The sequence below is a fragment of the Hemibagrus wyckioides genome, linkage group LG01 (genome assembly GCF_019097595.1).
Source record: "Hemibagrus wyckioides isolate EC202008001 linkage group LG01, SWU_Hwy_1.0, whole genome shotgun sequence".
Classification (NCBI taxonomy): domain Eukaryota; kingdom Metazoa; phylum Chordata; class Actinopteri; order Siluriformes; family Bagridae; genus Hemibagrus; species Hemibagrus wyckioides.
Genome location: NC_080710.1, coordinates 20,327,853 through 20,343,541, shown reverse-complemented (window position 1 = coordinate 20,343,541; position 15,689 = coordinate 20,327,853). Strand labels below are relative to the sequence as shown.

Here is a 15,689-nt window from a genome sequence, read left to right as displayed (position 1 = left end):
ATATTCATATCCTTGTTGGGAAGTCCCCACCAAAATACACACACACACACACGCACGCACACACGCACACACACACACACACACACAAAATCTGAGAGCAGAAGCTTTCACTGACACCACCTTGGGGTGTTATTGATTATTCCACTGAAGTCCTGTAATGACCTTGCAGTCACTAGACTGCTGACTTTTAGAAACTAGACAACTAGACACACAGACATCCTGTCACCCTTCACTGTAGCTCTAAAGGACGCATTAGTGTTCACCCAGTTATAGATTTGACATTCACAGATGACCTAATTGATTAAATCACCCATAACTCATAAATCTTTATATATATATATATATATATATATATATATATATATATATATATATATTTATATATATATATATATATATATATATATATACACACACACACACACACACACACACACACACATCAGGTATAACATTATGACCACCTGCCCTGATCTGTCGAGGCATGGACTCCACTAGATCCCCGAAGGTATGCTGGCACCAAGATGTTAGCAGCAGATCCTTTAAGTCCTCTAAGTTGTGAGGTGGGGCCTCCATAGATCGGACTTGTTTGTCCAGCACATCCCACAGATGCTTGATTGGACTGATATCTGGGGAATTTGGAGGCCAAGTCAAAAATTCAAACTGGTTTTGTTCATCAAACCATTCCTGAATCATTTTTTCTTTGTGGCACGAGGCATTATCCTGCTGAAAGAGGCCACAGCCATCAGGGAATACTGTTTCCATGAAATGGTGTACATGGTCTGCAATGTTGCTTACTTAGGTGGTACGTGTTAAAGTAACATCCACATGGATGGCAGGACCCAAGGTTTCCCAGCAGAATATTTCCCAAAGCATGACACTGCCTCCGTCGGCTTGCCTTCTTCCCATAGTGCATCCTGGATAATACATATATATATATATAGGTATAGGTATAAATGTATATGAGGGACAAAGCTTTTGACAATTGTGTTGCCATATCTATCTATCTATCTATCTATCTATCTATCTATCTATCTATCTATCTATCTATCTATCTATCTATCTATCTATCTATCTATCTATCTATCTATCTATCTGTTCTGATGACATTTTGTTCATCTGTTCAGCTAAATATCCAAATTTCATGTCACATTCATTCATTCATTCATTCACGATTTGTTTGTTCTTTTAACGCGCCTATTACTCATGAATGTATTGCATCATATAAAAAAATGATGCACTGACTCAGCAATAACTGTCATTCATTCATGATGATGCTGTTGTGTCGTGCACTTTGTTTGGTGCATTGTTTATTGTTAGAGTTATACCGAACCTAATCACCACCTGCACTGTTCGGTGGCAACAAAAGTATCTTCTTGTAATGTTGCAATGTATGTAATCTTGTGCCATGCACAATATGTTACAATGTGACATTTATATTTATATTCAAACGCAGTCACTGCTGACCCACTTTAATACTCATTTTACCAGGAACCGAAAGTACATACTACGTGTTTTAAGGTTTAATAAGCTCGCGCCATTATTCCACACATTACGGGTGACGTGGTGACATACGTAATACAGGGCGTGCGTGCACGAGATATGCGCTGCTGACGTGTAGGTAAGGAAGTATCCAGATAATGATGTTTATTTTTGTTGCATTATGGTTGGCGATGTAATGTAGATATTTTATAATAATTCTGTTTATAGATGATTGTGGAATTCATGAATGGCATGGTGATCGAGTTGAAAATGCAGTGCTTATGCTTCGAACTAAGCACTAGCAGTTAGCTTGTGTGTTGTTAGCTAGCACACAGCTGGGCTGCTAACCTGTACAGAGAGTCACCGAGCCACTGGTCAAATCGGATTACTGTATATTGCACAATAAAGACAGTCTACTGATTAAGAGGTAGGATTGCTGGCCTGATGAGCCGAGATGACCGTCTGCCACATAGCAGGATCGCTGCGTCAGCCTCCTGGTTATGAGTGGAGAGAAATGTAAACGTAAACAGCCATTATAGTCAAAGTCCTAGATGGCTGACTGCATTGCAAATATACCTGGACTGACAAAAGTAGAAGGTCTCGCAGCATGTATTAACTTGTTAGCTTGTGATCTGAGCTCATTAATGCAATACAGGACATATGTTAGATGTCCACCTGTGGGCTCGTATCTCAGGTATATCTGATTTAGATCAGTTAACTATTCAGTAGTTGCTGCATATCTGAAACAAGCCTCTATAAACTTGCTTCTAATCTTTACTCTGTACAAAGTGAAACCTATGCATTGCCCCCCCCCATCTCTCATCTCTCTCTCTCTCTCTCTCTCTTTCTCTCTCTCTGTCTCTCTTTCTCTCTCTCTATTTTGTTGGTCCCCCTTTTGCTGCCAAATCAGCTCTGTCCCAAATCAGCTCTGCACCATGTACCTTTCTATCAGAACGAGCATTAAGTTCTTCAGCAATTTGAGCAACAGTAGCTTGACTGTTGGATCAGATCACACGGGTCAGGCTTCGCTCCCCACATGCATCAATAAGCCTTGGCCGCCCATGACCCTGTCACCAGTTCACCACTATTTCTTCCTTGGACCACTTTTGATAGATACTGACCACTGCAGACCCGGAACACCCCACAAGAGCTGCAGTTTTGGAGATGCTCTGATCCAGTCGTCTAGCCATCACAATTTGGCCCTTGTCAAACTCGCTCAAATCCTTACGCTCTCCCACTTTTCCTGCTTCTAGCACATCAACTTTGAGGACAAAATGCTCACTTGCTGCCTAATATATCCCACCCACTAAAAGGTGCCATGATGAGGAGATAATCAGTCTTATTCACTTTACCTGTTAGTTTTCATAATGTTATGCCTGATTGGTATGTGTGTATATATATATATATATATATATATATATATATATATATATATATATATATATATATATATATATATATATATATATATATATATATATATATATATATATATGATGTGGAGAGAGAGATGCAATGCAGTACACAGGTTTCACTTTGAACAGGATAAAGATGATAAGGGAGTTTATAGAGGCTTGTTTGTTTATGGCAGCACAGGAGATAGGTAGTATAAAACATGTTAGTTTGTTTGTTTGTTCTTTCGTTAGTTAATCTTTAGTACCATTTTATGAGATTCCAGTCCATCACTGGGCAACATGCACACACATATTCACCTCAAAGGGTTCATTTAGACGAGTCAGTCTATTTATTGGTTTTCAGAGGTAGACATGTGGAGAGTGTGTGGTAATCAGAGTTTTTTGGACCAGACAGAGGATGCTTGAACTGTGATTCGGGAACTCTGTGCACCACCGTCTCACCCTACATATAAAATGACAGTGAGAATAACAAAATAGAAAATGGGATGAATGACACTATTAAATGTACAAAAGAAGTAGTACTACAGGCTTAGAATGTTTTTCTCCACCATTTGTTTTGGTTGCGTGCATTTATTAAAATAAAATTATAAATTTATTTTTACGTCCAACAGTCTTTGTTTTTCTGTGATTGCCTTGTGATTACAGGATTACATTTCATCATGGGAAAACGAAAAGTTCCAGATTTGTATCGTGCCCCTTTCCCCCTCTACACTGTTAAAATCGATCCTAAAACTGGACTCATCATTACTGCAGGAGGGGGCGGAGCTTCCAAGACCGGCATTAAGAATGCAGTGGTGAGTGTCTGCATTAGCTATTTATTTTATGTTGCTTACAATAATAATTACATTTAAAAACCATAGTTTTGTAAGTAAGTCTCTTCTTTCAAGACTATTTGCTTCATCTTAATAACTACTGCATTGAGTTAAATAAGATGTGTGTGGTGTGGCATAATTTAGCAGAATGGACAGTAAAAGCACAGCTCACTTGTATTTAAGCGTGTGTGCCACATTGCATTTAGCAAATCTGGTGAAGGATAATACATATTTGTGACAAAGTGGAAGGCTTTAACTTTATTCATAGGAAAAGCATGAAAACAACCATCGGTGCTGAGTACAGAGAGTTAGTGTGGTAGCATGCGGTGATAATCTGTAACTGGACATGTATTGTTTGAAAATCTTGCTTGTTTCTTCTGACGTTGCATAACCATGTGCTTTTAAATTTATGGCCACAGCAATTCCTTGGTTTAGAGCTAGTGGGAAACCAACACAGTGCCACTCTGGTGCACTCTCATGACACAGGATCAAGTGCCACCATGAACATGGCACTGGGAGGAGATGTGATTGCTGCTGGACAAGATGGCAACTGCAGTGTTATGCGCTTCAGACAGCAAGGGCCTAAAGAAGGACGATCAACTGCTCCAAAAGATGGTTTGTAGAAAGCACATTGTGCCTGCTATTGTTTTTTCTCTTTGAAAGCTAATTAAAGGAGTAGTCCTAACAGTGGTCATTTCTTGATGCTGTTTTGGCAGGATCTGGAGAGCAGGGAAGTGCCAGGAGGAGAGGAGCGAAAAGCCAGAGTGGTGGTGCTGCTGGTCCTGCTGGTGATGCTCCCCAGACAAAGGACAAGTCAATGCAGATTTTAGTGAACAATGTTGGAGTGGTGCAGTCAGACTTCAGCCCTCAGGACCCGCTCCAGAAGTGTGTGCGCTTCAGCTCTGACCTGAAGCTCCTTCTTACAGGAGGAACTGACGGATACGTGAGAGCGTGGGAGGTGAGCTTTGCCTAACCGAACCTCGAGTCACTTGAGCTGATTGCTGCTTATTAACATGAGTCATTTATTCCTTTCTTAGTATCCCTCCTTGAAAGAGAAGTTGAACTTCAAAGCTCACCAAGATGAGATAGAAGATGTAGACATCAGCCCTGATAACAAGGTACTGATATGGTAATAAAGTTCATATATGCAGATGGAGTGTAATTTATAAATGATGATTCATGAGTTTCACAATTGGTGTATCACAAATGCAACAGTAGCAATGATACCTCTGTGTTTGCTTCAGCGTATCGTGACAGCAGGGAGAGATTTTGCATGCAGTGTATGGAGCGATGATCAGCTCATGCTCGGTTTACGCTGGCATGACCACATGCCCCATATTACAGAGAAGATGTATCGCTATCAGTCCTGTCGGTAAGTTACTCCAGGTTTTATTGCAAGCATTAAATGAAAAATCCACCTTGAATCACTTGTATAGTCATTTTTATAATTAGATGATCTTTAATTGTGTCCAAGGTTTAATAATGAAAATCTAAGTTGACTTCTTTTTTTTCGGCATGTTGGTCTGTTTTCACTGGTTGACAGTAATCTAAGAGATCGCTACCTAGCCAAGCCAGGTTTCTGACATAACTCAACATATCTACGCCATAAAGCCGAATTCTGTAATGTTTATGTCCAGTGTTTGGTCTTTACTACTTTTAGGTTAGAATTCGTATTAATATGACATTAAACATTGCTGAAGAAGAGTGAGAGAGATAAGAAGAAAAAGAGATCATTGAAATGTTGTTAAAAATGGGACATGTGGCACACAACCACTAACTTCTCACGGAAACAATAAAAATATGGCATTGATCAACAAATTAGCACCAGAATCACTAAACACATCACAAGCATTTTAATATAATTATATTTCAGAATCAGCTTTATTACCAATTACTGTGTCACGTGCTGTAATGTAACTCATATGGGACAAACATATATAAACACAAATTTCAGTTGTTTCCTTTAACAGAATGAATCTTGTTGATGATTCTACAACAAAACGTTTTCCTGGTGGTCATGATGATTCTTTTTAGGTTTGCTAAAGTCGAGGACCAAAAAGATGCACTAAGACTGTACACGGTCCAGATTCCACACAAACGGGAGCGTAAACCACAACCATGCTACCTCACAAAATGGGATGGCAGGAGCTTCTTGCCTTTGCTAACTAAATCATGTGGCAATGAAGTGATCTCCTGTTTGAGTGTGAGGTAGGGACTTTTTAGGGATTTTCATATTCTTGTCTTGATTTGAAATTGTTGCTCTTGTTATTTTCTGATGTTTTGGCAATTGATTCTGTTTTATTCAGTGACTCTGGAACCTTTCTTGGTCTTGGCACCGTCACAGGATCGGTGTCCATCTATATCGCATTCTCACTGCAGGTAATAACGCATGCATGTGCACATGAAGAATAACCCAGTTATTAGTAATCATTAATAGTATTCTTTATTCATTAATGATGTTTTCATTTTTATCTCCTGCAGAATCTGTACTATGTAAAGGAATCCCACGGCATTGTGGTGACAGACCTAGCGTTCCTACCTGATGACCCCAAAAGCAAACCTGTAAAGGGAAATAATGAAGTAGCCATGCTGAGTGTGGCTGTAGACAGTCGCTGTCAGTTGCATACCGTGGCCAACCGGAGTAAGTATGCTTTAATCACAACTCGGAGAGAATTCAGAGCAAGTATAACTTCAGATCATTGCACAGGTTTGATATGGGAAAAATGTTTTAGCAATTTTAAAATGTTTAAAGAAGTAGTCATCTTGAAATGACAGTTATTGTGTATTGTCAATCTTCTAGTTTATGCATGTTTATGAAATCTTGGCAAGAACATATTTTGCACATGACAGGATATTTATTAAATACCTCTCCTATGCTAGGTGGCACAGGTGCGATGGCTGCAGACCAGTGTAGCTGAATGACAATACTTATATTTCTTAGAATACTTCTACAAAATGATGGTATAGTTTACTATTAAGTGTAAAGTTAAAACGAATTCCATAAACTTCAATTGTCCAACTCAGTAGTTGATGGAGGAGCAAAACAATATCATATTCATATGAAGTTCATATTTTCATAGATTTTTTCTGTCTATAGGAGGGCCATGAATCCATGAACTTGCTGTTATAGGACATAGCACTGTTTATAAATCAGTAAAGTAATTGTGGTGGAGAGAACTGGTTCCCCCAGCGTTTATAATAAGCAGTACTTTTATAATATATAGTTTATTATAAAGCTTATTACATATGATAGTTTAGCTTGGATGAATGTAACTGAGCATAAACTGATGTGTCATGTCTAAGCAGAGCATAACACTGACACCTGACATGTCCACCTCCCAGGATAGCAGCTTGTACTATATATTTACGCCCCACTCTGCTCTGCATGTGCTGTTGGGTTGACATTTGTGAATATCAGAGAACCTTTTTATGAGTAGAGAAAGGTGAATGTATAGGAAATAAACTCTTCAACTCAATTTATGTTAATTACTGTCAGGTTAGGATCCCACTAGGTCATTTCCTGTTCGCCCAACATTTGTATGGGGTAAGCCAAGGTTGATGATTTTGTAGGTCAGTCAGTGTGTCTCAGTAACACATAGATTTGCACAAATCCTTCAGATGTCATCCTAGAACATGGCAGGTTCAGTGTGGTGTTAAACTTGGACATGATGCCCAGAAGGCAGCCTCAGTATCTGGTCCACAGGTTATATTTATCCACATGTGCAACCTATTCATAACTCTAGCACTGTTATAGATGTAAGTGACAAAATGTGTTTTAAAATCATTTACATAATCACTATAATCCAACTGAGAACTAACTTTTATTTTTTTTTTGTCTCTGCTGTATCCAGGATCTGTTCCGATATGGCTGGTGGTGTTCCTGTGTATTGCACTGCTTGTGGGTGTCATCCTGCTCCTGCAGCATTTCTTCCCAGGGTTCATTTAAAGACGTGGTCGAACACAGCATACCTCTCTTGCCACCAAGGAGAAATTCTGATATTGGAAAAGCATTTTAACTGAAGAATCATCTCAGGAGCTTGCATTTATGCTCTTAATAGTTAGGAATGAAGAACTGTTTTTTTTTTTTTGTTTGTTTGTTTTTTTTACTTTGTGATAGAGCCATCTTTGTCTGTCCATGTGTCTACAGTCATCTTTTCAGTGCTACATACAACAGATTGAACAGTGAGAAGAAAATGACCTTTGCGAAGGCCTCATGGACCGCTTGAAGGTCTCAACATCTGTTCATCCTGCATAATGCCTTTAATGTAAAACATGGGGGAAGACACATCATTGGATAATTTTAATTATTTAAGCTAGATGGAAATATAGAATTCTGAAAAAAAAAAATCTTTGTGAGTCTGCCAGGTGCCTTTAGAACTTTAATGCTGTTGAACCCAGTGGAATTTATCATGCTACAGTTTGTGCACAATTAAGGGAATGTGAATTGTGTCAGACAAATACGGTTTACAATGGAGGAAAAGAAATATATATACAAGCAATTCATATTTATTTTGAAATGAGTTAAGGTGCTACCTAAGCAATTTCATTTCTTGTTAATAGCCCCAGTAATTATTTAAAAAATTCATTTCATAGAATATTTTATATTTTTTAATCATTTCCATTATACTTTTTCATAATTGGCAAAAAATGAAATAAAAAAAATGCTAACAAATATGGACTAAAACCAATTTTACTCAAACATTTCATGAATGAATTTAATAGCTTTTTTTCTGTTGAGGATTTTGTGTGGGTTTTTAGGTTTGATTTCAGCACTTTCCTTAGCCTTTTTCTTGTTCTTTTATTTATCAATAGAAAATTTGCATTCCTCCACTAGAGGCCAGTATGTCTTCATTTAGAAGCCACATCGAGTTGATTTGGGCGAATACAGTATGTTATAAGGGAAAATATGAAATAAAAGTTCCTTATCTGTTCTTTTCACTCAGTCACCACTTCCAGAAACATTACCATAGTTCCCAACAATAATTAGGTAGAACACTTTATTTTACTGGTTAAACACTATTACTTTGAATCACTTGCATCCAGAAACCAAGCAGGTTATCTCTCATGTACTGCAACAATCAGTAAACTAGAAATATATTTATAGAAATATATTTAAGAAATAGAAGGGGTGTGAAGCATGCATATAATACTTATCAATCTTGCTTCTACGTTATACATGTTTTATTGTCACATGACTCAGCATATCACTAAAAAAGTTTTTATGAGGATAAAAGAATAAAAGCTTCAGTGCAGAGAGACTTAGACACACTGCTGCAGATCTTACCTCTTTGTGTGTACTGCTTAACTTTTATTCGTCCATTTTCGGTACTGTTTTTAATACACAGGGTCAGGGGGAACCATGAGTTTACCCCTGGGGGACCCGGGGCACAAAGGTGCAAACCCATTGCAGGGCACATCTCACACACTTCACTCTGCAGATAATGAAGCGATGCCAATCAGCCTAATCCACATGTTTTTGGACTGGGGGAGAAAACCAAAGCACAGATAGAGCATGAAATGTCCAGGCACACAAAGTGGATGCAGGAATCAAACACTCAGCCAACCCCGGAGGTGTGAGACGTGTTCTAACCACTAAACTTATATTACACTAACATGCTTAACATCAGCTTAAACTCTGTAATGCTTCTAAATTTTTGATAGATAGCAATTAATTAACTAATATATAAATAACTGCCTGTGAGTGGCTGCCACTGCGTAGTTTAATACTGAGAGGAACAGTTAAAGCACAGCTTAGTTATTTCTCTGCTTGGACTGGCGAATTGAATTGGTGTTTTTGAGCAGGAAGTTTGTGTAGGACTCTGGCCCTTCAGGACCGGAGTCTAAAGCTCTAAAGACGTCACTTAACAACCTGCTTGATAATTATGATAAATTAAAACCTGTTCCATAACTGCATTGAACAGGCTGCAATAGCTGTGTTTATTCATACATGTTTTCCATTGCTGTAAGTCCGCTTTGATCCTTCAGGGCCACAGAACTGATGAATATTAATGAAGTGTCTCAGTAAAGGACAGGGCTGCAGGGCCAAAATCCACAAATGTCCGATCCAACAGGAACTCCGTCTGATAACGTCTGTCTTTGTGAGTGGAAAGCAGTCAGAGCAGCTGTGCCTTCGCACAGGGCAGATGAGAGAAAATTATTCATCCAGTTCGGTCAAAAGATATCCTCGTAATGGTCATAATTTACAACGTGTAGACTTTTTTTGTTGTTGTTGTGAGAAATTTTCCAGAATCAGGAGTTCTTTTCAAGTTATCCTTGACTATAAGCACTTGAGACAACTGAACATTGAGCACATTCTTTCCAGTGTGAGAAGTGAGAAGGACAAAACATCTAATTCACTAGTGACTGCCTTCTTTGTAAAAACTTTGTATATGGAGCCAAGTAAGTGCTGCTTCCAAATCGTAATATGAATAAACCACCATTTACCGACTAGCAATTAAATGCAAAAAAGACCACAAAAAAGTGGTCTTTTTACAGCATTCAACACTTTTACCTTAACAAATCTTAATTTGTTCTGTCCAGTTAAACACTTTGCCAAATCTTTTACTGGGCTTAATGGCCTTTAAGCGCACGTTATTATCCCTCCATTTTTCTTTGACAAAACTTGACACTTGTCCAAGTAGATGGCTGATGGATGTTGGTCACCTACAGTTCCTCTTTGTGCTTTTTTCACTGCTTTTATTTCTACAGGCACAGGAAGGCTTTTAAAGGATGCCATGTTGCTAAGATACGCTGAAAAACTTGTGACTTGTGTCCCAACCTGGATTGCATTCTACAATGTTAAGTAACAAACTGGCTAGGTCTTACCAGGGCATTACCAAAGAGGCCATGACCTAAACCACATAGCACAGCACTCAATAGGTCTAATGCTACCTGTCTGAAAGTATTGAAACAGCAAGGTGATCTTTTTGCTTTTACTATGCATCGAAGCCATTTGGGTTTGAGATTAAAAGGTGAATATGTGAAGATCCAAATTTTAACTTTCATTTTATGATACTTACATACAGATGTGTTCAACAACTAAGAACATGGAAGCTTTTGTTTGAACCCACCCATTTCTCAAAAATATTGGAACATGCGTTGCCCAGGGATGCCTTGATTGATTGATTGATTGATTGATTGATTGATTGATTGATTAATAGCTCTTAGTCTGAGCTCTAGGTTTCACCTGTGTTGTTAAAAATACAGGTGAAACCTACAAGTAAACCAAAATTAAACCAGAGAGCTGTCTATGGAAAAATGTAAGCCACTTTGAAACTAAAAAAGAGAGGAAATCAGAGGCATTGCATAAACTTTGGGCATAGCCAATACAACAATGTGGAATGTCCTGGGAAAGAAAGATAGCACTGGTTTACTAGCAGCCAGATTAGATCAGCCCAGAAACCAGCAGCAGTTGATGAAAGAAACATTGTGAGAGCTGTGTAGAAAAACTGCAAAACAACAGTCAGTGACATCACCAACCACCTCCACAGGGCAGGGGTGAAGGTATCACAATCCAGTAAAGGCCATACCACAAGATGCAAACCATTCATCAGCAGTAAGAATCAGAAGGTCAGATTGGAATTTGCAAAAAAAAAAGAAAAAAAAATTACAGAGATGAGCCACAAAAGAACTGGAATCAAGATTAACCTCTACCAAAGTGATGAAAAGACCAAAGTGTGGAGAAAGAAAGGATCTGCTCATGATACAAAACATACGTGCTCATCGGTCACGGTGGAGGTAGTGTAATTTCTTGGGCTTGCATGGCTGCTTCTGGAACTGATCTGTTCTGGCACCTAGGTGGTGGAATGAACTTCCCCTAGATGTCCCAACAGCTGAGTCACCTCTTAGTGAAGTGCTTAAACTAGCAAAAAAAAAAATTGTGTGCTTTTCTTGTTGTATTACCTCTCAACAGAGTTTTGACTGATGGTATCCTTAGTCTGTGACCAAGTGGACCAGTATGAATGTATTCATTGATAGAGACTTTAAAAGCACTTCTGTAAGTCTCTCTGGATAAGGGCGTCTGACAAATTGCATCAATGTAACTCATAAGCAGAATGAATTCAGAAGTCGACAACAATTTACAAAGAAATGCATCCAATCTATTTGGGAGGAACGTCACCATGCAGTAAGACAATGGTTCTAGGATGTCAGGCCAAGCCAATCACCAGACCTTAATCCAATTGAGCATGCATTTCACTTCCTGAAGATTGAGCAAACAAACAACTGAAAGATGCAGTATAAGCCTCAAAAAGCATCACAAAAGATGAATGCAACAGCTTGGTGATGTCACTGGCTCACTGGCTTGACGCAGTTATTGCAAGAAAAGGATATGCAACAAAATATTATGTATTATTTACTTTAATTTACTTTAAGCCTAACTGTTTCTGTACATTTTCCTTCATGAGAACTGGATGGTCTACAAGCTAAGCTCTATGGTTGTTAAGACATCTAGATATAAATGTCAGGAAATAAAAGCTGAAACTCTATCATATATTCATCTTTTGAAGGCAAACTCAAGCGTCTTCATTGTTAACAAAAACAAAAGAACTGGCCTTGTGTAAAGTTGTACAGTGTAATGAAATACATATACATATTCTTCCGGACACAAATCATTTCATACCATATGAGCATTCAAAACTATAATCTGCAACTATACTGGAGGGATAAATATCATTCTTCCTTATGATATATTTTCCTGAGTTTTTTTTTTTTAATGATTTCTCCTCTCATCATCTCCTCATTGGTCCAAAATCTCCCATAGGCGTACAAGTTGATTAATATCTGATGAATGTGAAGGAGATAGTATATGATTTATATCACTGAGCCCCCATGCCCTGGTGGATGTTGAGATTGTTATCCTGAGAGAGAGCACTCCTATCAGGATATAAATATTTGATGTTTCCGGATAAAAGTGACCACTTTTTCCTTTGTGCCCTGTTGGTATGGTACAGGTCTGTTGGGATCAGGATGGTCTTTGAGGACTGATTTGGAAAACACTGATCTAAGTGGTGCTTCAAATATAAGCATCGGTTTATAGACTCGAGCAGAACAATGTGTGCTGTGTGTTAACAGAATGGGGTCTTGTTGCACCAGTAAAAGGCCAAAATGCTAAATCAGCAGCCTTGTGCCCTACAAACATGCTTTGTGTTGAGAGAGGTTCTGGACTGAACCCCTTCCTGTTGTAGAACAGCAATTTCCAAACGTGATCCTCAGTAATCTAAGGAGTTCCACACTATTCCTGCTGCAACACACCAGTGCAAGGCAGGCTTAATGAAAAAGATCATGAATGGGATAAGGTGTGTTAGGAGCAGCGGAAATGGTGTAGGATAGTGAAGATTAAGGCTTGAGGTGGGATCTGAGATACCTCATACTTTTAAATGATCTATTGAAATGGAGATATTAGTCTCTGGGGGGGGTCACAGAATTGACAGTCCAGTGTTCTGTCCCATTTAACACATCTTTATAGGATGAATATGATGTTTTGGTGGCAGGCAAGTAGTGGAGCAATAGCTGTGGATGGAGAGAATGTGGTTTCAACCGTCAGGTAATGCGCGATAATTCTTACCTATGTCAGAGAGAGAGAGAGAGAGAGAGAGAGAGAGAGAAGGAAACAAAAGGAAGATCTGTTTGTGTTCTTAATTCCCAACCCAGTAAAGGAGAAAATCACAAATCTTTGCATAGCATTGTCCCAATGTGACTATGACTTTGACTATGAACCTGGAATATTGTGTCAGAATGATTAAATGCTAAAAACAGACAAGCAAAAGTTCTTTTCTGGCTTAAAGTTATGAATACTGAAGATACACCCTTACAAAATAGATCCCTAAGTGTTCACTGGATAGATAAGTGTTCTTAGGGTACTAAAGTGATTATATTTAGAGCTGTTACTGATAGAGATACACTGTTTTATGGTTCTACATAGAACCTTTAAGGGTACCACAAATTAAAATGCTTTGGAATACTTGAGATATGAGAATGAGATATAATCAGTGAATGACAGAGTGTGATGGCTGGGAAAGGAAAACTTATCCAACTCATACAGACAAATATCTACTGTAAGCCAACAGATGGTGCTATAGACCAGGCCTGTGAGGTGGAGAACATCACTATACTATTGACCTAACCTATATTTACTTATAGACGCAGAAGCTTCCCACGCACAGACACATGCACACACTTAGACGCAGACATGGGAAAGTTGCCTTTTGACCAGAGGTCTATGGTTTGTGGTGTGATGTCTAAAACCACCTCTCTATTACAGGGTTACACTGTGACACGACCGCATTGCTGTCTACTGTGCTTGAAAGATGTGGAAAATGACATTTGTAAAGTTCAGCGGCCGTCGCACAGGCCGTTTTTAACGTCATTCCTCTGCAAACTGTGAAGCAGATTTAGATGCTTTCTAAACACACCCCCACTTTCTCCACTTCAACCAGGGCCTTCAGCAGTGGGCAGGAAACACAACACCCACCTCTCACCTACACTGGAGCCCAGCAGGAAATGAACACCCCAGACAGCCCAGTGTCTCAGACTCCGCAAGGAACAAATACTGTCCCTTTTTCCCCTCACAAATACCCTTAAGGCCTCCAGACCAGGCTAGCCTGTAAAGGGGATTTCAATTTGTTAAAAAAAGTTTTTGCCATGCCCCAAATCCCAGACAGTCTGAAGGACTTATTCCTTTATTCTACATATTAATATTACACTGGACCTGTAAGTAACTTAATGTAACTTAACTTAATGAAATAATTTCCTGAACATTAAAAAAGGTTTTATCTTTTTGTTTATACTGTGTCATTGATCAAGTATTTAATGCTGGTAGGTGAGAGTGACAGTGAGAGTGACAGGTCTTTGAGTATCTGAGCTTTTCATAGCTTCCACTACATTTTTATCATATTTTTCTAGTATTTTTCTAGTATATACATATAATTCTAGTTAAAACCAACTGCAAGATTACTGACCAGTTTACCAATTTACTAGCCATATTCTTAGTTAATTACCTGTTGCTGAAGTACTGATCAGTTTCTGAATGACTGACCAGTTGCCAAAGTAACAAGCAACTGCTGATTTGCTGACCAGTTTGAATTACATGTACTAGATTCTGATATGTTTACCAGTTTCTGAGTTACTGAGCAATTTACAGATTAGTGATTAGTTTCTCAGTTATTGACCAGTTTCTAAACTACTGACCAATTTCCGCATTAATGACCAGTGTCTGATTTACTGACTAGCCTATGAATTACTGACCAATTATGAATTACCATGTGTTGAATGTACTGACTTTCTAGATTACTGACCTGCTTTAATATTATTGGCCAGTTTCTAACTTACTTAGCAATTTCTGATATACTGACCAGTTTCTGATGTACTCATAAGTTTTCAGATAGACCACTGTTTGACCAGATTGCCCACTGATACTGACCTGGTTCTGAATTAATGGCCAGTCTCTGGAATATTTACCACTTTCCAAATTCAGACCAATTTCTGAATTAATTGAATTTTTTTATATATATATATATATATATATAGTTTTGATTTACTGACTAGTTGCTAAATTACTGGACAGTTTATAAATTAGTGCTCAGTTACTGATCCCAGCCAGCGGACAGTTCCTGATCAGTGTTGTTTAAATAAATTGCTCTCTCGCAAAGATATATGGTATAAAGTAAACAGTGCCTTGTGATTTCAAAGGTGTGAGATAAAGTTCATAAAACATGCATCTTTCCACTATAAATACAAGCCTCTGATGTCGCTGCCTCACATGCACTGCAAGATCAAGCATTTCAAATTAGGGAGAGAGAAAAAAAAAAGATCCATTCTGCCAGATGAAAAAGGTTTCCTGGGGTCAAATTCACATAAAATCTCCTTTTAAATGTAGAGCAGTTAAGTAACCATGCAAGGTAATGTAAAACAGGCAAGGCCCTGCCAAGCATCCCCTGGTTTTGCTTGTGTCAGCATCAAACTGGGATATCACAGAGACGCA

General features: G+C 38.5%; 1 protein-coding gene across 2 annotated transcripts; it reads left to right on the top strand.

Moving 5' to 3' along the window:
• Positions 1-1,482: 1,482 nt before the first annotated feature.
• preb (prolactin regulatory element binding) lies at positions 1,483-8,647 on the top strand. Of its 2 annotated transcripts, none has more exons than XM_058401938.1 (10): positions 1,483-1,621; positions 3,543-3,691; positions 4,129-4,324; positions 4,426-4,667; positions 4,747-4,827; positions 4,954-5,081; positions 5,744-5,917; positions 6,016-6,088; positions 6,191-6,350; positions 7,561-8,647. In XM_058401938.1, exons 2-10 carry the CDS (start codon positions 3,557-3,559, stop codon positions 7,653-7,655), a joined length of 1,284 nt encoding a protein of 427 aa, XP_058257921.1. In that variant the 5' UTR covers positions 1,483-1,621; positions 3,543-3,556; the 3' UTR covers positions 7,656-8,647. The 2 variants fall into 2 exon arrangements, with proteins under 2 accessions (XP_058257921.1, XP_058257931.1); XM_058401948.1 differs by lacking the exon at positions 1,483-1,621 and adding an exon at positions 1,681-1,909.
• The last annotated feature ends 7,042 nt before the right edge of the window (positions 8,648-15,689 follow it).

Coding starts and splice junctions, on each gene's coding strand:
- preb (XM_058401938.1), top strand. CDS start 3,557: ATGGGAAAACGAAAAGTTCCAGATTTGTATCGTGCCCCTTTCCCCCTC. Junction 3,692..4,128: donor CCGGCATTAAGAATGCAGTG/GTGAGTGTCTGC, acceptor TTATGGCCACAG/CAATTCCTTGGTTTAGAGCT. Junction 4,668..4,746: donor GATACGTGAGAGCGTGGGAG/GTGAGCTTTGCC, acceptor TTCCTTTCTTAG/TATCCCTCCTTGAAAGAGAA.